Genomic DNA, 23,022 nt, shown 5'->3' on the forward strand with positions numbered 1-23,022 from the left:
TTCAACACTGTTGGAACAATTGCTGACATCTAGGATACTCACAGGAATATATAGCAAGACTAGTAGTACACCAGAAGAAAAAAACTTGAGAATTGCTTATTTTGTCATAGAAATGGACATGTTTAAGAAGATCATTTTAAGCTATCTTTTCTTTGTTCTTTAGACAAAGTCTTGTTCTGTCACCCAGGTTGGAGTGCAGTGGTGGGATCAATTCACTGTAACCTCAAACTCCTGGACTCAAGGTCTTGTCTTGCCTCTGCCTCCCCAGCAGCTGGGACTACAGACATGTACCACCACACTTGGCTCATTTGAAAAACAATTTTGTAGAGAAGGGTGCCTCACTTCATTACCCATGCTGGTATCAGGCTACTATATTTATTGTGCTTATTAAAGTTGCGGCCTTCTTCCAGTAATGGCAGACTGTGTAATTAGGACCAGTTCTATTGATAAGAACAACTAGAAAAATTGGATAATTTTTAAAACAAATTTTAATTCACTTTTGAACTAAGACAACAAAAAAGACAGTGAAGATTTTAGAGTTTGGAATCTAAGGAAAACTAAGCCCTTAGGCATTTGGACCTGCTTTTTCCCTAGTTGTGGCAAAAGAAGAGGCTGGCTCAGCACATTTGGCAACTTCATAAGGCTGAAGAGATGGGAATTGAGATCAAGTCCTTTCAAGATGCAGTGGCCTTCGTGAATCTTCCTCACTTGGAGGTGAGATTCCTAAGAACTGCATCATAGAAGAAATAATCTCTGGATGATAGATCTTCCCAGGGATTACCTAGATTAAGGTAATTAAGATCGCTATTTTCCAGATATCTGGCCAAAACAAATAAATATTCCCTCTAGATGAAGATAATATTCTCCTAGAACTAAATAGACTTCCACTGATGATTTTACAAATAAGATGACTGTCACACAGTCAAAAATAACAATGTACACGAGATAACCAGACAATAAAAATGAACAATAATTCACCAAAAGACAAATGAAACAGATAAAAGGAACTCCTTATATTCAAGTTATCAGAAAGACTTAAAATGACCATGTTTAAAATGTTAAATAAAATTTATAACAAAACAAATGAAAAAGAATTTTAAAAGATAGTAATCACAACAAAGGATTAAATATACAGATTCAACAGCGAATTAGAAACAGCAGAGAAAATTAGTGAACTGTTAGTACAAAAATAAAATTCCAAATGAATCACAGAGCAATAAGGGGATGGAAAATATAGAAGAAAGAGTAAGAGGAATAGAAAATAAAGTGAGAACTAGCATATAGGAAGTGGCATTCCAAAATTAGGGGGGAAACAGAATGTGATGAGGCAGTATTTAATGAAGCAAAGTAAATATTTTTCCAAACCAATAAATGACAGTAAGTTACAATGTTAATAATCTCTATGAACACTAAGAAGGAAAAAATGGAAAATAAAAAGAAATACATTTTAAGTACATTACAGTAAAACTTCTTCTAAAAAAAACTCTCTAAAGCAGCCAAAATGATAAACAAAAAAAGTACAGTTTACTCTGAAAGAGGCAACAATTAAATTGACAACTGCCTTCTCAACAGCAACAATGAAAGTCAGAATAAAATAATATGCCTTAGTGCCAAGTGAAAATAACTACTAACATAAAATTCTATCTCCGGTAGAAATACCCTTCAGGAATAAAGGTGAAGTAAAGATTTTTTTCTGCAAAACTTAAACCAGGAAAGTTATTCATCTGCAGATGTACACTAAAAGAAATATTCAAGTTTGTTTTTCAAGTAGAAGAAAAATGATCCCAGATGAAAAACCAGAAAGAATGAGATCCAGAAAGAATAACTGGTAACATAAATGGTATACGTGTGAATAAATCTAAAGGTATATAGCCTGATAAAAATATAATCATACACATGGAAGTATAAGGCAGGAAAAGTATACATTAACATTATACTTTGCTGAGGATGCACATTGCAATTTGTAGGTTAACAAAAGAACAGCAAGAGTGTAAAACTTCTAGAGTAACAGAGAAATAAATGCAATTCAAATGGTGGCATGAAAGGTTGATTTAAAAAAAAAAAAAACAGAGAATAGATAGGAAAAATAGAAATCCCTTAGTAAAATAGTAGACTAAATACAAATATACAAGTATTTACAGTAATTATAAAGATACCAAAAAATTTAAAGAGAAAGATTATCAGTCTGCATACAAATAAAATTCAGAAACTGTTCATTATTTGTGGGAAACATATATAAGAACACAGACACATTGAAAGTAGAAATATAGAAATGGCACACAATGCAAACATTAACAGAAAAGAAATCTGCTATAATACTATTACTACTAGTAATAAAATCAGATTAAATAGAATTCAAGGGAAAACAGCAGTCCAGAAATAAATGGGTCACTTCATGATGATAAAAGGCTCAACTGGCCATGAAGTTATAAATATGATATAGTCAAATAAAACTAATAGCAGCCTCAAAATATATGCTAAAAATAAAAGAATCGCAAGAAGTAGAAACTCTATAATTATTGTGAGAGACAATAAAACGTGTTGTTATTCTAACACAGAACTTAAGATGTGGAAATACAAAATGAAGTTACTTTTTTTTTTTTTTTTGAGGCAGAGTCTCACTGTCGCCCAGGCTGGAGTGCAGTAGCGCAATCTCGGCTCACTGCAAACTCTGCATCCTGGGTTCATGCTATTCTCCTGCCTCAGCCTCCCGAGTAGCTGGGACTACAGGCGCCCGCCACCACGCCAGGCTAATTTTTTGTATTTTTAGTAGAGACGGGGTTTCACCGTGTTAGCCAGGATGGTCTCGATCTCCTGACCTCGCGATCCGCCTGCCTCGGCCTCCCAAAGTGCTGGGATTACAGGCGTGAGCCACCGCGCCCGGCAGCATTTTAAAATAAACTTTTCTATATACAAAATTAAGAAAGATAATATAATTTTTATATTATTTAGAACTGATTTTATCTCCTTTATCTTAGAAATAGATCATGAAGGCCGGGCACGGTGGCTCAAGCCTGTAATCCCAGCACTTTGGGAGGCCGAGATGGGTGGATCACAAGGTTGGGAGATGGAGACCATCCTGCTAACACGGTGAAACCCCGTCTCTACTAAAAAATACAAAAAATTAGCCGGGCGAGGTGGCGGACGCCTGTAGTCCCAGCTAGTCGGGAGGCTGAGGCAGGAGAATAGCGCAAATCCGGGAGGCGGAGCTTGCAGTGAGCCGAGATCCGGCCACTGCACTCCAGCCTGGGCGACAGAGCGAGACTCCGTCTCAAAAAAAAAAAAAAAAAAAGAAGTAGATCATGATCATGAAGTAATATTCTTATCATGGAAAACTTTCAAATTAATTACCCATTTAAAAAAAAAAACTTGTTCAATTAATCTATTATCGATCAGCAACATATCAATGCATCTTATAAACTCTCACAAGAATTAATAAAAAATTTCGAACTATAATATCACATATCTTAATTGAAGCAGATTACACTAAAAGTGGACATAAAAAGAGAAAATCATAGGTAAGAATAATCCATGAAAATTAATTTACTGTAGAACAATGTAGTGTCAAATTCTAATCACATCAGTTCCTAAGCAATTTTTTCTACTTAACATCAAGATCAACATGGGCTTATAGATTTAAAAAAAGAAAGAAAAAAAACGAAAGAAAAACAAAACAAACAGACAAAAACCTCTTCAAAACAGAAACTTTCTTCTGGCAAATATTTTAGGAATAACTGTTAGTCTTTATACTCGCTTGGAAGACAACCTGAAGCCTCTTGATCTAGGAGGGAAAGCAGAGCTGGGAGCCAAGAGCAATGAGATTTCATTTTCTTGCTGTAGTACCTATTCCAAGTTCCAGGGCCAACAATCTCACTTTTTGAAAAGCAAAATTATTAAAAATATTCATTTTGGGGGAAATTTGTCCTAATTCAAGGCCCAAGGAAGAAATTGCCAGTTATTCAGAATCTTACTCAATAAATTCAATCATATTTGAGAGAAATTAGTAGAGCCTTATTATTAGTATTTTTTGAAATTATTGGTGTCACAAATAAAACTCTGGTTGCAGTACAAATTTTAACTTAAAATTCAAACCCTATGTACCTTTGGCCTATGAATCTTCTCTTAAATAACTTAATTTTTATGACTCTTAAGTAAACAAACAACAAGTATTAAGGGTTTACTAAGGGCCAGGCAGCCTTAGCTAATTCAGAGATATTATTTTGTAAACTAATTTAATTGCAGAGGTCAATGCAAAGGTGTGTGATCTACTTAGAGTGTGATAGTCATGTTTTAAAAGAAGATGTCCACAATCATACTTCTAAACTCTTTTTCACAAACTGAGGAATCGTGATGGTGGCTGCTACCTTACCCTCGAGCAGTAAAGCTCTGAAGTGAACTATACAGGAATAGTAAATAGTGTGAATTTCAATGTTTCTGTTACTGCATATAGAATTTCTCATCAAAGATTCGTAAAAATAAATGAATCATAAACGTGCTAATATTAAGTACAACAAATTAGACTATACATTTTAGGGAAAAATCTCAGGTTAGATAGAAACGCGTCTTGATAATACTAATGACTATTTTTCTGTTGGTATCATTCCCTCTGATAGAATAACAATAAGAGCAGGCCAAAAAAAAAAAGAGAATAATTTAAATATAAACTATTCCAAAGCAAAAAACTAATCAAAATATTCTACTGTTAGTTTTGTCCTTCCACAAACTGAAAGTCAGATATAGATAATAAAGAGTGGTAGTAGTATTGTAATGTCATATAACTATTAATACACTTTTTTTGTGTGAAAAGTGGCTTAGTTTAATAAATAAATTCCTTAGTGAAAAAAAACATGAAGAATGTGAAAAAATGGAATTTGAAATGTACAGAAATTGTGTCACTATCTTAAAAATTCCTTCAAAGCAAATCATATACATTCTGACCTCAGTGCTATGAATGTAACATATTCAAAATGTCACCACCACTTCTTGATATCAAATCCACTTCATTCTAGAAGGGGATTTGAGGTGAGCGTTAATGCTGGTCTCACACATAATGACACTCGTGTTGTAGACACTTTAGCCATAAGGCTCCACGAATTGTATTTGTTTTCTTGTGTTCATTAAGATTTTTAATATATGATAGTGATTTTTTATGATTGCATGATTTGCTAAATAAGCATAGAATAAATACGGAGAATGTATACAACAAGAAAAAGAATAATCTTTATTTTCATTTATTTAGTATTTTTTTAAACTCCAACTAAATGCTAGATATTACAGGCAGAAAATACAGCTGTGAACCAAATATAAAAGAATCCTCTGACTCAAGCTTGTCCAACCTGGGGCCCATGGGCCACACGTGGCTCAGGATGGCTTTGAATGAGGCCCAACATAAATTCGTAAACTTTCTTAAAACATTATGAGATTTTTTTTTTTTTTTTTTTTTTTTTAGCTCATCAGCTATCATTAGTGTTTTTGCATTTTATGTGTGGCCCAACACAATTCATCCTTCCAATGTGGCCCAGGGAAGCCAAAAGGTTGGACACCCCTGCCTGACCTCAGAGAGCATAGAGCCCAATGGAGGAAAAAAGAAATAAGTAAGATAAAGAAATAAAATATACACTATACTAGGTGGTTATAAATGCTTTGGAGGAAAAGTAGAGAAGAGGGGTTGGGTGTATTAGGAAGAGGGATGTAATAATTTCATAAATTTAAGCAGGGTTATCAGGCATGGCCTTACTAAGTAAATATTTGAATAAAGACCTGGAAAGGTGAAGAAAGCAAGCTATATGGTTATTTAGGGGACAACTTTTCCAAGCCTACAGAGCAGCCACTGCAGTCCCTAAGGCAATTAAATCTCTGACACGTCGGACAGCAAGAACACCAGGATGGTGGGATAGAATGAGTGAGCTGGAAAACAGTAAGACACGTTATCAGATAGGTAAAGGGGAATTGCAAATGTTAACACTGTAGGACTGGTTAAAGACCTAGGCTTCTCCACTAAGATGGGAAGTTATTTCAGAGATTTGAGCAGATATGAAACAAACTCTGACTTACTTTTTATCCAAATCAGAATCTTTTTTATTGCTCTGAATTATATCGATGAGCTACAAGGACACAAGCAAGGAAAACGGTTAGGAAATTTTCATCTAATTTGGGTAAGAGATAGTGACTCTGACTAGGATGGAGTTGCAGAGGTGCTTATAGTGGTTTAATTCTGCATATACTTTGAAGGAAACACTGAGAGACTGCTGATAGATTGCACAGAGAATGTGGAAGAAATAAAACACTGAAGTTTTGGGCCTAAGCCAATGGAAGATTGATGTTGCTATTAATTGAGATGTCAAAGACTAAGTGAAGATCATGAACTCAGTTTTGTACACGTTAAGTTTCAACATTAGACAATAAGTGTCTGAAAGTTGAAGGAATGTCTGGAGAAGAGGTGAAAATTCTGGAGTCATCAACATTTAGATGATATTTAAAGGGAGCAGATGGATGACATTATCAATAGTGTCAATAGAGATGGAAAAAGACAAGGTTAGGATCTGGGCCCTGGAGTAATCAAGCATTAAGATGCCAGGAAGATGACAAGTGAATGATAATAACGACTGAAAAGTGGCCAAAAACAAAAGAGGAAAACCAGGCAAGTGGGCTATCCTAATGCCAAATAAGGTAAGTGTCTCAACAAAGAAGGGGAGATCCACTGTGTCTAAAGATGCTAATAAAGTAAGCATGAATAAAGACTAAGAAATGACCACTGCATTTAGCAATATGGGGGATATTGCTAATCTTCACAGAGCAGTTTAGATGAAGTTGATCTAAATTCATGTTTTCTTAAATCCACTCCACTCAGGGTGAATTCAAGCTGAATGCCTAAATCCAGGAGTAGATCAAAGAGAAAATTTGGGGAGAGAAATAAGAACGGATATAGGCAATTAAAAGAAACAAACAAGGATGGGCACGGTGGCTCACGTCTATAATCCCAGAACTTTGGGAGGCCAAGGCGGGTGGATCACGAGGTCAGGAGATGGAGAACATCCTGGCTACCATGGTGAAACACCGTCTCTACTAAAAATACAAAAATTAGCTGGGCACGGTGGCACATGCCTGATGCTCCAGCTACTGTGGAGGCCGAGGCAGAAGAACCATTTGAATCTGGGAGGCAGAGGTTGCAGTGAGTCGAGATTGCACCACTGCACTCCGACCCAAGTGACAGAGTGAGACTCCGTCTCAAAAAACAAAAAAAGCAAAAAAACTTTTGCTGTAAAGGGAAAGATAAATGGTGGGGTGGTATCTTGGTAGAATGGTGGGGCGGGGAGGGGGCAGTGTTAATAGCTTTAAAAAAAAATTAAGAGAAATGTAAGAACATATTTTAATATTTCAGTTGTAATTATTAGAGATGGACCGATTCATAATGTAGGAAAAAGAATGCAAAAGTTTTGTGCAGGAATAGCAAGGGGGGATGAGATCTAGAACAAAAGGGAAAAAGTTGACCTTTTCTAGAAACATGTACAGTTCATCACAGTAGAGGATAAAAGGCAATAAGATCACTAAAAATAACAGCCAGTTTCACTGAATTTACAAATACATGTGACAGGAAGCAGAATTTAGGCAATGCCTTCTTATTTGCCATTAAATATTCCTAGAAACCATAATTGACCAAAGATAAGATAAAATAAAATATAGATAGCAACACTATGCCATAAGCATAGAAGTTTACACAGAATAGGCCCTAAAGTATTTGTTGAATAAATAGTAATTATTCATGAAATAGTTACGATTAAACTAATACAGCTAAAATGTTTGTCCTTTATAACGATTAGCAAAATAATATGACAGATTAGAGAGACTATAATTCTTTTGTATTTAAGACAATAGAAAATAGTAAACCTCAGAAGTTCACTGGTTTTCCAATGTCACAGGGTTTAGCAAAAGTTGAAATTGAAATCCAAGTGTTCTACTTTCTAGTTAAATATCTTTTCATGTAACCTATACTTTCTGGCTGATAAAAAGGATCTTATAAAGTATGCTCAATGCATAAAAAGGTAAATTTATAGTATTATAAATATCAGACTGGGAATCCTTGAGTAATTAAATTCAGTATAATTATATGAATTCTAATAATAATTTCAAATTTCATTAATAATAATTTGTTTGCCTTAGAAGTAGTTATGATAAATGCTTCCTTTTTTTTTTTTTTTTTTTAAAAACAGAGTTTCGCTCTTGTCACCCAGGCTGAAGTGCAATGGCATAATCTCAGCTCACTGCAACCTCCGACTCCTGGGTTCAAGCAATTCTGCTTCAGCCTCCCAAGCAGCTGGGATTACAGGTGCCTGCCGCTATGCCCAACTAATTTTTTTTGTATTTTTATTAGGGATGGGGTTTCACTGTGTTGGCCAGGCTGGCCTCAAACTCCCAACCTCAGGTGATCTACCCACCTTGGCCTCCCAAAGCACTGGGATGACAAGCATGAGCCACTGCACCTGGCCACAAGAAATGCTTTCTATTGCCCATGTCTCTTAAACAGGGTTTCCAGAGGACTTTAATACTTCTTTTAATCTAGATGAACATAACAAGATGAAGAAGAGGGCTCAGGGTAAAAACAAAAGTATGTCATTAATGGGATCCTGGTGAATACCACTTACAAATTGTGTGGTGCTGAAGAAGTTACCTAATCTTTCTGTGCCTTGGTTTCATTATCTGTAAAATGAGAATAGTAATAATAATGGCGTCATTGGAATGTTTAGAATCTTAATTGAGATGATTCCTCTACCCAGTTTAATGAATAAGCTGAATTTAGTAACCATTTTATCCCCTCTAATTCCCCCAGGTTAAGAAATTAATATGAAACAAAATTTCAGACAGCCATCCTAGCTTCTCTGATATGATTAGACAATAAATTATTATCTTTTCTTTTATAATGAAAAAGTCTAGTCTAGACTAATGATTTTATAGTTTTGGTTCTATATAGGATTATAAAATAGACACAGCTCTAAGGTCCCATCTAACCTAAAGTTTCTCCCCTCATACTTGGTTCAGGCTTACTTCAAGCCCTGAAGTCTGCATTGGAGGGTAGGTGTCTGGTGGTCTCTCACATCACCCACTCACAGCAACTGTTTCCGACCACTTCAGACTCAGGGCCTGTGAAAAAAACTTGGAGGGGAAAGACCACAGTTACATGTGGCTGACCCTTGTGTCACCACTGTCTGGGATTTCTGGAATGGCAAATGTGGAAGCAATGACCTTTTCTTCTTCTTCTGGAGTGCACCTGTGGCATTCTCAAAGAACCCCTCTGTCAGTTCTCCTCTCTTGGAATCAATCCTCCAAATTTGTTGCTCATAATTCACCACATTGGAACCTTGGAACCTTGGCTTCTGCGAGTCTACTCACCTATGGGCTTAAGATAACCCTAAGCAAGCTCCCCTTGTGAGGATCGCAAGTTGCTCTTCAAACATTGCCAACCTTCTTCTTGACCATGGAGAACCAAGAGGACTTGCCTGCCTTGCAAGGCCTTCATCTGCTACATGGCTGCTTTTAGATTTCAGACTCTATATCCTTTACTCTCTAGAGGAAACCTGTTAAACTCTCTGAATGTTTTTCCTGAAGCTCATCTCACTTGGCTAAGGTGAGCAGGAATTGCTCTCATTTCTCATACATGGAGTGGTAGATTATGTACAACAAACCAACAGCTCTCCAAAACAATTGTACTTCTCTTCTAGCTTTTCCAACTCAATCTTTGTAGAGTTCCAATGTGGAGTTTGAGTAAAGACTAAACTTAACGGGTTGGACTATATCTTAGCATCTCCTGCAAATAAAGTCTTGTGCCTCACTTAATTAGTTTTATCTCCAACAGAGAGAGAGGGAAACACTCCCATTTTAATATCTAGGTGCTTAAATAAAACACTGAATGGCATACTGGGAGTGTTCAGAAATGTTAGCTATTACAATTAATCTTATCTTTGTTATTGAACATTTAAGAAGTAACTACATAAGGAATTGTCCACAAGAAAAAAATTGAGAGGAATAAAACAAAATATTTAAGAACTAAGACAGTATGGCATCATGAAAGTTAAAGGGATAAGATTAATTTATCTAGGTTTTGGAGAAGAGTGGTGTCAAATAAAATAAACGTACTACAATTATTAATTGGTTATTGGTGACAGCGAACATTCTGAACAGGGAGTTAGAGTAAAAATCAGACTGCAGTATAGAAGTTGAAAAAATTGAGACAGTGAGAGCAAGTCTGGAAAATAAATGTGGAGAATAAGTTTACAGAAGAAGAAAAAAATAAGTTGAAAACTAAGGGGAAACAGAGTCAAGGGACTTTTTTGTTGTTAATTGTACTTGTCATCATTTTAATGTTAAGAAATCTATTTGAATATCTTGCAAAATAGCCAGCTTAGAGGAAAAGTAATTGAAGATACTAGAGACAGAGGGAATAAACAATCAAGAGAGGAGGTAAAAAGGAGTGTTCAAGGATTTAGAGATAAGTATTCACATACTAGAAGGGCAATGCTTAAGATTGGAGAATGTAAGTAAATGAAGACAAGTATGGGTGTAGATAAGTGTGTGGGAGGAAAATAATGAGCACTGAAGGACAACATATCTACTAGCCTAGAAAGGGAATGTTATGGAGAATTAAGAGCATGGAAATTTCAACATGAAATAATTAATAGCATTGCTCAACACAAAGAATTCAAGGGACATGGAGAATATGAAAGCATCACTAGATTTGCAAAATATTGGTGGCATATACACGTGTACTTTATTTTAGGAAAACAATGATGATAGAAGCCTGACTGTAAGAGTTAAAAAAGAAAAAGAAGCAATGAGAAATATAGACCGCAAGTGGATATCATTTTATTTGGCCAGAAGAAAAAATAACTAGAAGGGAGAAATACACATTAAGAAAATAGGATGGCTATAACAGGAGGTAAAAGATGGAACATCTTTCTCTCTGACAGGTAAGGGATAACACAATGTGCTGGTATTAGGTTTCACAGAACACAAAGGAGCTCAATTCAGTTATAATCTCAGCACAATAGGAAGGGATGTTGTTTGATGTAATCAAGGGACATATGTGACTGGCCATGGTGGAAGTGGAAAATTTAGGAAAATGCAGTTAAGAACTTTTTAAAAAGATAAATCAAAAGACCTTTAAAATTTGATAAAGATTGAAGAGAGTAAGGATTTTTAGTGCTCTCAATTTGTGCTACTGTTCATTATTACCCAGTAAAATTGTGCAGTTAAGGTTGGCTAAAGATAATGATGATAATATCTACAATGATAATATCAGCAACAATAGCTACATTTAACATTTATTGAGCATGTACTACCTGTGAGGCATTGAATTGATCATTTGACATGTTCCAACTCATTTGTTTCTCATAACGATCTTATGAGGCAGTTTTTATCATTATTTGAAGTAAGCACTTTGACCAAGGTTATTGAGCTAGTAAGTAGCAAGTCCAATTCTACCTAGGTAGTATGCATTCAGAATACAAGTGCCGTCAGGGCAGAAGCTGTTGCTCTCTATAAGATTTACTCAAATAGTTTGAATTTTAGAATGTCAAAAGATATATATGTCCTCCATAAGTAGCCTCTTTTAATTTCTTGTCAAGATGTACACCAGCACATCCCAAATTATATATATATATATATAAACCTGGTATTTTAAAATGCTCAGGGTTTCTGAAGCACATACTCATACCTCTTTTCAATCACTCCTAAGGGTAGATGTCATTTACTCTTTTCAATTAAGGAAACAGAGTTTGAGAAAAATCAAGTGACTTTCCAATGGTCCTCCAGCTAACAAAGGAAGGAGCCCCAATTCAAATTCAGATCTTCTGACTCAAGTCCAAAGCCTTAGCCATTCAGGACATTACCCATCCCTGACCATTCTTTCTCTTCAATAGTCTTTACATTTCAATTATCTTTTCTAGTTTTCTGGTCACATTTCTATTTCAAATCTCCCTACTTCACCAGAAGGTTATCACAATAAGCTTTCTCTAACATGAAAATGACCCAAATCAAAAATCACTCTTTTAGTGACATTTGTGGTAGGTCAGTTGCACTAATAGTCCCAGTGTTTCACTTATCCTGTAGCCATACCCTTTGTCATGTAATTCTGTTCTGCTTTCCACTCTCTCTGGGTTTGGCCAAGTGACGCTGCCAAAAATGACTTATGCAGAAGTTTAATAAGCATCTGCTTATATCCATTTGGCTCTTACTCCTCTTCCATGATCGTGAGAACCTGCCAGGGGGAGCCCATTGCAGGATTAGACACATGGCATAGAGGTGAATGGCCCCAGTTGACTCAGCCAAGGCCATCCTGGATTAGAATCAGCCAACAGCCAACTAACATAAAGCTGACACAGCCAACCTTCAGCTAGCCAGTGACATAAAGTTAGTCCAGCCAAGATCAGCCAATTCAAGATCAGCTGAATTCCACAGACCCATATTTTTGTATGTTATTGAGGTTTTTGTGTTGTTATATAGCATTATTTAAGCAATAGATAACTGATAAATATCATGTAATCCATCCAAAATCAAGATTGTAGAATAATTTTTATTCATGATCTGATCATCAGTTCACCCAAAATTCTACAGATTATTCTACAGGGAAATTCCTGTCTTTATTTTGCACCACACATTATAACAGTCTACATTCCACAGTCACTATATAGAACTTTACTTTCATCCCATAACATTTCATCAAACAAATCTTTTTTCGTTAGTGATTGCCACTTAATTTTTTAAAACAAAACAAGCAAGAATCCCCAAAGAGTCTTCTTTGTGCAAAGTAGGGACCCTAAGCCTAGCCTGAGAAGTAGAGCATATGCTGAATTTTGGTTTCCCATATGTCCTTCAGCAAAGTTCTATCTGCACAACTTTACTACCCCACATGGAATATCTTAGAATCTTTACCAACCTTTTGTCAAAAATACCTCTTTAATATCACTTTCCACATGAAACTTGTTGTAGTGAATCACATATCAACTTCATAATTCAAATACTTTCAGTACTTCTATAATCTTCCAGTACTATATTTATTTGGGCCCATTTATGTATTTTTTTCCAAGCAACTCTACTCCCTAAACTGTCGAAGAGCCAAACTTTTTACCCCTATCCGCTTTACAAACATATGTAGCTATTTAATAATGCACAGTGGACCCTCAATATATGCTAAAAAAGGTGATGAAAACAAATTTTAAACTTTTACATATGACATTCTGCAATAGGAAGCACATTCCCTTTACCTCTCCTCTAAACATTCTTAACAAATATATTAATAATTGACAATTATTCCCCTTGTTCTCAAAAATGTGTAGGATTTTGTCAATATCCCTAGTAAATTATTCTAATTATCCTAATGATTATTCACATACATGTATAGAAATAATCATATTTTGGCATTCTGGATAAAACAAATGCAAGCAATTCTATATTTAATGCCTTAAACATTAATTAGTTTTTATGTGTCTCATTTTCTTCAATCATCACAAGTTACCCTATAAGCTGTTAGTATTAAACACTTTCTGTAGCATGGAAATCTGAAGTTCTGTCTCAAACTGGTGATGTGTAGTTGGGTCACAGTGCAAACCTGATCTTCCTATTTCAAGTTTATTGTTCTTTCTACATCAAAATGCACATATATTTAGTTCTGCATTTACTTTAAAAGCCTTTTTTATGAGCCTGGTACTTTGGCAGTTCAGGGGGTTTTGCACTATTGAGATCTGCTCGTTTTCTCAAGGAGCTTATAGTTTAGGTTGGGGAACAGGCACATAAACAGATAATTTAATTACAATATGATAAACGATAAGAGTAAAGCACACAGAACAGATGTACTTAGGGTTCAGAAAAGAGTTCCTGAAAGAGATAAACTTTTGGCTAGGATGGGAAATTAACCAGACAAAGACAATGAGGAAGAACATTATAGGTAGAGAGATGAACATGCATGAAGGAAAAAGAATGGAGTTTGCTGGGACACATCAAACAGTGTCGTACTATTCAAGCATATAATGTGACATATTTACAACACTAGAAATGTTAGGAGATGTAGCAAAGAATTTCAGGGTCAGGTGTCAAGAAAAACAGAAGAGTAGAGAGATTTGAGAATTATTTAAGAGGTACAAAAAGTATGGCCCACTGAAGACTGAATTTAGAGGAGGAAGAAAGCACCAACTATAAGGACTCTTAAGGTGTCTAGGTAAGGAGTTAGAGTACACTTAGGTTGTGAGTTGGAGGTAGATGATGCCTGGGTTTGCAACATGTTGAATCTGAGGTTCTGTGGAACATTAAAATGGATCTGTGCATTAATAAGTTAGATCGTTGAGGGCATAGCTTAGAAACGTCAGGCCTGGAGGTGTGGAATGATGTGAAATTATCAGCACTCTTTAAACAGATATACCCAAAGACACAATGAAAAACTAAACAACATGGCTATAAAATAATTTACATGGTTAAAATTGTTAAAAATTATTGTTGCATTCTTTTATAAAGAAAAAATGGGAGAGAAAGTGACTAAAGTAAAGCTCCAATCACCAAGACCTAATAGCACTGAATGGGCAATTTAAGACATCTATGTCATAAAGTTTATCTCTGCTTTCAATTCTACCCTGTGTTTGCTGAAATAATTTTCATTTTTCTGTTACTCTAGCAGTTTTCAATTTTACATGCCTTATTTCTGCCTCAAAACTCACATTTATGGTAGTCATTTTCAACTTCCATCTAAATGTCAAATGCAGTGCCACCACACAATGGCACATTATTTACAAAATATTCATAAACTTTCAATGATAGCAATTAATGAAGAATATTCCTCTATTAGTTATAGAAAACTTACAGCCCTAAAGATACAGATTAGGTTATTAAACGCTTTCTTTTTTAAAAAAATAAGAGGATTATCACTGTCTGAGGACCTGTGGATTTCTAGGAGTACTGAGATATTTATAATAGCAACATACAAATTGACATTGAAAAAGATATCCTTAAAGTATTTTTAATTTAGAATGGAACTATAGCCATCTAAATGTATAGGCTCATAATCCCTAATCTATAATTCTAAAATCCATACACTCTGAAATTGATATTTTATTTGTAAATATGTAATGAATTTGATGGGTGGGAAAATCAGACCTATACTTAATCATGAGACTATTTACAGTCTTTATCTTTTCCATGCAATAGGGATACTCATAGAATTCTCTTCAGAAAAATTTCAGAAATATTCAGAAATACGGGTGCTGCCCATAGTCCTTCAGGAATAGTGTTCTATAATATGCTACACACACACAGAAAGAGAGAGAGAGAGAGAGAGAGAGAGAGGGAGAGAGCGAGAGAGAGAATGAGAGAAGAAACTGAGAACAAGAGACAAAGAGAGAGAGAGAGAGAATCAGAAAACCTGTGAGCTCCAAAACACAACTGGCCCCAAGGGATTTAGATAAAAGGCTGGGCAGTATATTTAAAAATTAAAACTTAACATTTTAAAGGCAATCATAATTTAGATACTCAATACAACTGAAGAGCTAGAAATAAAACATTTTTTTCTTATACCTTTACAAAGATTTACCTCCACAATCAGTTATACAGAGAGATTCACCTCCACAATCAGTTATGTATAAAAATATTTTTCAATTTTCTCCTTTTTTTCCTAAAGTATCTTGTTCTCGTGCTTTATTTTCACATTTTTAAGTAAAATAGTCACCTTTTTTTACAGAAGGGGAAAATTTAAAAATCCAAATTACTTTTAGATACATTTTGATAAGATTAGGATTTAAACTGAAAACTTCAAGCTTGAATAAAATATAGAAAGACAAATGTAAGCGGGATACATGCAGAGTCTTACATGTAGGATCAGAATCAACTTCCAAGAAGAGTGGAGGGGAAATGGGAACACACTGCAGCATCTATGCAAGTCAATGAGAAACTTCAGTTGACTGCTGTCCCAGTACACATTGAAGGTATGTTGAACTTGTCTCCAAATATCATAAAATCCTAGTGTAAGCTAATGAAACACTGTATCCAGAAGGAGAAATGATTGCCCCATTTTCCACTTGTCACAGTAGATGAGGAAGAGTGTGACTGGTTCTTGGACCACTTTAACAAGAGAATTAACCAACTCAAATAATCCTCCAAGAGAGTAAGTATGATGGTGACAGTTCTAGAAATCACCTTATGAAGAGCAATTGCAAAGACTAAAATATCTTCCTTAAAAATACATAATATTTGGTGTAGCTATCATAGCTGCCTTTTGAAATGAGTCAAAACATTTTGTGTGATGACACAAACCATGGTACCAAGAAGTGAGAGTTATTAAAAACATTATTTCATCTCAGCACAAGATAAACTGACTGAAAATGAAAAGGACTGGAATAGCAGTTATTCACATAGGGTTATGGGATTACCTAATCAGGATGCAACAGGGGATTCTTAGAGATCCTTTCCATTTTGAGAGTCGTAAATATGTCTATGAGTTAACAGTACAGATAGCTTTAGAATTTTATCAATTTTGAATATATAGTTTTCAATATTTATAAAGATATCTTTGTTACAAGCCATAACTTTGTGAAGAGAATTCAACTCTTTAACATTTAGTGTACTGTTTTTTAAGGAAAGGGTCAATCAACCTTGTATTTAAAAGAAAGTTTTAGTTTAATGGGGGTGACTGTCAAAAATCCCATTCATTTTTATGTTTCTTCTCATACCTAAAAGAGGCACAATTATATTATTATTATTATTATTATTATTATTGAAGATGGAGTCTTGTTCTGTCCCAGGCTGGAGTGCAGTGGCGTGATCTTGGCTTACTGTAACCTCTGCCTCCCCAGGTTCAAGCAATTCTCCTGTCTCAGCGTCCCGAGTAACTGGGACTATAGGCACACGCCACCATGCCTACCTAATTTTTTGTATTTTACTAGAGATGGGGTTTCACCATGTTGCTCAGGCTGGTCTTGAACTCCTGAGCTCAGGCAATCCACCCGCCTCGGCCTCTCAAAGTGCTAGGAGTACAGGCCTGAGCCACTGCGCCCAGCCTATGCGTTTCTTAAACAAGTAAATTGACTTTAATCATTAACTTTGTATATAAATAGGCTGGCAGTTCTTAAAATATCTTAGGATTTTTTTTTCTGTAAAATACAAAGATTGACAGAAATGTATTTAAACATAGCTAATCTAACAATGTTAAGTTAGTGAGGCTTAACTTTTTCCCTTTCACCAATCTTCAAAATGTTTTAAAAATAAAAAGAAACCAGTTAAAGTGTTTTGGTTTTTTTTTTTTTTTTTTTCCCCCCCAAGGGAGAGGATAATATATTAGTAATTCCAAGAATTTTAAAGCAGATATTAGGCATTTTTAAAAAAAAAAAGACGAAACAATAGTTGGACACAAGGCTTCCAAAGTACGGTCAAAGGCAGACCATACAACTGAAAATGAAAAACACATATTTCCAAATGTCAACATTGTGTTTAAAAGGTAAGAAAGATAAAACTATCTCCACATTCCGGTCATTAAAAGCTGATCAACAAGTGGTTTTCTACCCTACTAAGACACACAAATACAACTTTTAAGAAAGACCAGGTAAGAACTCTTGCTTCTCACATAAACCCCCAACCACCATTAACAGTCCATGACTTTGTTTGAGGCAAGGTTTCAAGTGAACTAATCATCTATTCCTAAGTTGTTCTTAACAAAAATGTGCATATCACATATGTTAAGTGGAAAAGTAACATTAAGAATGGGAGTAAAGTGAATTTTATTTAAATCTTTCCGAATTTTCAATTACAATAGCAGAAACAAAGGCTACCAGGAAGCATACCTGTGGCAGGGCTGAATTGAGCTGTCTCTGGAGTGAGTCTCGGTCATAGATGACATCCTGAAGTCTCTGCTGGGCAAGTGAGAGGCTTTCCTGGGTCTCCCGAAGGGTGTCTAGAAGACGATCCCTTTCATCTAGCATATTCACCATCAGCTGCTCAAAATGGGAGTCTGAGTCCGAGCCACTGCTTTGGGACCCCCTTTGGCTCATTGGGGTGTCCTCATTAATCGTGGGCATCACTTCACACATCATTGCTTAAAGAAAGTAAGTGGGAAGGAGTCTTAGTAAACAAATGATTTCCAATAATGTCATTTGGACATCAATTCACTAAATATTTTTCAGCTTATTAGCCTATTTGTCTCTATTTCCCCTACCTGTTGCCCCAAATCCAACCAAGCAAAATGTTTTGACCTCAATGAAATATGATTCATTTACTTCCTTCAGCCCTAAGTGCTTTCTCTTTCCATGACATCACGTTTGTCCCACCTCCCATATGCAACTTTGTTTCACTTGTTTCTCAAAGTTCATGTTCATGATTTATCCCACCTAATTCAATTTAAATAAATATGTTATTTCCATTATTATTTCATCACCTTTCTTATCTGCAAGTTTACAGATCTCTTAGAGTGAATACTTTTTATGTTACCCTTATTTGTTATTACTGTATATTGTTCATGGCAAGCACAGTGTCTGGCACTTAACCGGTAGGAAGTAAATGACTTTTGAATGACTTAGGTAATTCAACGAATTAATGTTTACTCTTTCTTGTAGAAAATCTACAAATCATTGAGTATTTATTTTATATGATAATCAGCTTTTACTTTTTTAGTCAACAGATTTTTTTTCAAATTGACTAGTTTTAAGCTTTTTGACATTACATTTTCCATTTTATTACTTTTGTATGCTCTCTCCCTGAATTCCTATGTGGTCTACCCAGAGCAGATAAGTGATGCTGACTGAATTAGACAAAAACGTTATGAAATAAACTGAGGTATACAAATTTGTTTAGAGTATTATACTCATCATTACACTTAATATTCCTTTTTTCCTGTTAACTACATAGTCTGGTTTTCATCCAAACAATACAAACTAACACTCTTTCAAATATTCTGCAAAACAGATGTCATAAATTATATTAGCTAATGTAGTAACTTCACATCTCAGCTGCCAATCACAAATTCTCAGTCATGAAATAAATGAACTGCTTTCAGAATATTTTTAAATTTGATTTAAAATAGACAAAACACACTTAGGTGCATGGTTGAACAATTATGTGGCATCTTAAAAGTCAGAAATTATCTCATTTTCTCTTTCATCCTCTAGCTAATGTTTCAAAGAAAAGTCAAACTCATCTCAGTTTTGGTTGTTGTACTATGGCCAGCAGCTATTAATTAGACGGCTTGGTTTTGCAAAAGGCTAATGTGAAGAAAGGCAGGTTTGGTTGTTGATCCTGAAGCATTTTTTGGTTTTATAATGCAAGGTCAATTAATTTTTCTGCCTACACATTCCTGTCCTTAGGGAAAATATTTCTGGTGATATTTTCAAATAGAATGTCAAGATTTAACAGCTCAATATTTAATTACTTTTTATGTGAGTCTTCATACAAATTGGGTTATTGAGGAGCAAAATTCAATTATCTGTGAATGATCTGGTCAGGGACTCCTGAAAACTAAGAGAAACTTTTAAAAAGTATGTAAGTAATAAAGTATTTTGTGAATGATAACCTATATTAAAAAACTAAGGGGGTCAGTGAATATTAGGAAAATTTTAAATGCTTTGAAGTTTTGCTCATTGCTCATAACACCGAGCTACCTGAAGGCAGGAATTTAATTTGTTCAATTTTGTATGCACACTAAAATATGTAACAGAGTACACACATAAAATGAATATAAGCACACACACCCCGATACCCACACTTGATACTACTGTTACACACTTAATGGATAAAACTGTTTCTTGCATTTGTCTCAATTTGATTTTCATTCAAAGACTATCACAAAGATGGAAAATGCAAACTCTTTTTAACTGCTTCAAATTTTCTTTATATTAATTGAAAAGGAATTAGAAAACAACAGTGTTCCAACACATTTGATTATTTAAAACAATTAGTTAGCAGGTCATGCATGAAATCTACACACTGAGCAGCTATGTCATTCTGAGAAATAATCACCAGGAGCCAATGTGTTTACTTTTGACACTTAAGGTTAAAACAAAGTACTGGGAGAGCAAATCATAGCAGTGGGACAATTTGTGCCCAAATACTCACGAGGTTTAAATTTTAGGGTTAACGAAACCCTAAAAGGTTTAAATTTTAGGCTTACCTGTAGATTTAAATTCTTAAATCTATACTTTAAACTATGTCGTTCTTGAATGAAAGTTATTAATTCCTTTCCACCCTGAATCACTTAGAACAACTTTAAATTCCAAGGCAAAGCGTAACAGCAGTGAATACCCCAGTATAATTTTCACCTGAATGTAATATCCTAACAATCCCTCGTTGTTACCATGAGATACTAAACATTCACAAACTTTAGGGTCTTAAATCAACATTAAAGGTAGTCTTAGATTTAGTCAAAAGATGCTATGATTAAAAGTGGCTTAGGGACTTAGAAAGTCTATTAAATCTACACTCAAAAGAACTTGATTTGATTCCACTCGTAAGGCACGTGAACCAGGACAAGTTACTTTACATGTTAAAACTTTAGTTATCTCTTTCATGAAAGAGGGCCAATAAGCTATGCTTAGGGAAAAAAAAAGAAAATATCTAATAGGTAATCTGACTGAGAACACACAGCAAAACATATAAAGGGCAATTACAAATGTAAGTATTTACTTCTATTATAAAGTGATCAACATTTATCTTTGTAGAAACAATATTTTACCTTTATGACTCATTCTGCTGCTCTGTCTAAAGGTTTAATTCTAGTAGATACTTTTGAACTCTTCAAATCCAATTTATAAAAATCAAATTATGCAAAATTTACTTAGGAAATAAGATGAATATATGTTGCCTATACCTTACAGTCAACCCAAAGGAGTATATCCAAAGTCTTCTTATCAAATTTAGAAAAAAAAAATAGTCTACAAAAAAATAAGGCCACTTTCATGAACTAGCTTAATTTATTTCATTAGAATTCAGATTCTAACATAAATTACAAAATATTTGAATAATCCTTAAAATGCAGTATAACATTTCTTAAATGCACATTTTGTACATTTTAAGTATTAAAAGCAATTAAAGATACATATTCAATGTAAGAGTTAAACACCCTTTTAAAGAATGGATGACATCTGAAGCAACTTACACAGTCCAGAAGGCTATGGTCATTCAATGTCTAGTCCATTTCACTCAGATATATCACTTTTAACTTTTATAATCAGCTTCAATACTAAAAACTGCATTCATCACATAATTTCTGAAAAGCCAGAAAGGGCATCCTAACAATTTGCCTTGATATTTGCCTTTTCATCATTCCTCCCTCCAAGTCAATTCGATATATAAATTATCTTCATCTAGATATTGAAGCTTTCCTCATTAAATTGCTGAGGGTTTTGAAATCTAGTCAGAGACATTGTTAATTTTGTTGATAAATAAAAAAAGTAATAATAAACCTGATTGGCTTAATTATCACAGTGCTGAAATTTAGCTGGCAGAATTTTATATCAGGAAAATCAACTCCTTTATTCTTAGCACATAACCTTGACTGTCTTTTAAATTTCTCAGATTTCAAAATAAAAGTTTGAATGCCCACTGGAGTCCTCACTCAAGGGCTTTCAAAATCCAATGTGTTCCTTAGCAATGTATGCCATCCAAGCAGTACGTCTTCAGATATGAGAATGCTACAAAAAGCATTTTTTCTTTTTGCTGTCAATAAATGACTTTATTTAATCATATCAGTAAGATGTCGGCCCTACGAGAAGTAAGAATGTAATTATTCTCTATAGTGAGTTTCTTCTGAAAATATTTAGTCTTAAGAACCATCCCAGCTCCACCTCAGTTAACCTACAAGGAGTAATTCAGTGAGAGAAATCCTAGCTATTGTCTGATTACATTACATGAATATTCTCCCTCCTATTTAACTCTTTGAAAGCCTCTGTCCTCGGGAAATATTATCACCTTTAATGGACACATTTTACACTTTCTTTACCCTAGTGCATTTACAGACAGCCAAAGAGCCAGCTCACCCCACACTACTGGACAGTTATCTCTCAGCCACACCCCCCACCACCTTGAAGAAGTTGACTTCATCATTTCCATATTAAAATTGTTCATCCTGCCCAACAGGACACAGCCAAGTAGGCAGGAGGTAGAGAGATAGGAGACGGAGAGGATGAGGTGAAAGCAAAAGACACCTAACAGTAATCAACAAGGAGGAATTTGCATCTCATCTTCCCTGGGGGCGGGGTGGGGCCAGGGAGGTGGTCAAAAAATACAGCGAAAGGAGACAGTAAAACTCAAAGACAGTTTCTGTACCTAATGTCTGTGATTTCGGGTCCTTGCTTCTTCAATTGATCAATGACAACCGCAGTCTCCGGCTTGAGGAGAAGGGAGGCTCACACCCAGCACTCCTGGACCATTTCCCTAGCAACGGGAGGAGAAAGGCAGCTCAGACACACGCGTGCCCCGGCGCCCTCCCGGAACGTGCCCCGGCCCGGTGGCGTGGCAGGAGCTCGGCATCTTCCCGTGGCTCCGTCAGCAGCCAAAAGGAGAAGCGTCCATCGGAAAAATGGCATATTACAAATTTTGCTTTGGGAAGCAGAGCTCGGTTCAGACCATTGTCAAACGAGGAGAGGGGGAGGCGGCTCTTAAAGCAGCCGCGGCCCCTTTGCCAGAGCAGCCGCAGCTCCCCGCGTGCAGCTGGAGCCCCGGGGCGGAGACCGGGGACCGGGGACTGGGTTTGACTTTCAGAAACTTAACCAAGCGGCGCCGCTCCCCTTCCGCGCCCGGGCCACCCGGGGTGTGTGGGGCGTCCCTCCAAAAGAGATCTTGGAGAAAAGGCGTGAGAAGTATCTGGGAGAGAAGTTCTCCACCCAGTCGTCCCTCCTGGAGCCCCTCTGGAGTTTAAGGCTAACCCTGGGAGTTAGAAACCTGAAGGAAAACGAGTCCCTAGGGATGCAAAAAGCAGGACAGGTCTCCTCCTGGCCCCCAGCCTGTTTCCGTGCTCCCGCGTCTCATTTCACTTAAAGGAGGCGCTTTTTCTCCGGAAAGGCAAGC

At 35.7% G+C, this 23,022-nt stretch overlaps 1 protein-coding gene across 2 annotated transcripts in view; it reads right to left on the reverse strand.

Moving 5' to 3' along the window:
* Positions 1–23,000, reverse strand: part of PPFIA2 (protein tyrosine phosphatase, receptor type, f polypeptide (PTPRF), interacting protein (liprin), alpha 2) — a 542,959-nt gene extending 519,959 nt beyond the window's left edge. For both annotated transcript variants that reach the window (XM_011994387.1, XM_011994388.1), the window contains exons 1-2: positions 22,282–23,000; positions 17,811–18,061 (exon numbers count right to left, since the gene is read on the reverse strand). In XM_011994387.1, the coding sequence (XP_011849777.1) occupies positions 17,811–18,059 (249 nt within the window). In that variant the 5' untranslated portion in view covers positions 18,060–18,061; positions 22,282–23,000. The remainder of the gene's footprint in view (positions 1–17,810; positions 18,062–22,281) is intronic.
* Between the last annotated feature and the right edge of the window lie 22 nt (positions 23,001–23,022).

Source organism: Mandrillus leucophaeus, unplaced genomic scaffold, assembly GCF_000951045.1.
Source record: "Mandrillus leucophaeus isolate KB7577 unplaced genomic scaffold, Mleu.le_1.0 Scaffold455, whole genome shotgun sequence".
Classification (NCBI taxonomy): Eukaryota; Metazoa; Chordata; class Mammalia; order Primates; family Cercopithecidae; genus Mandrillus; species Mandrillus leucophaeus.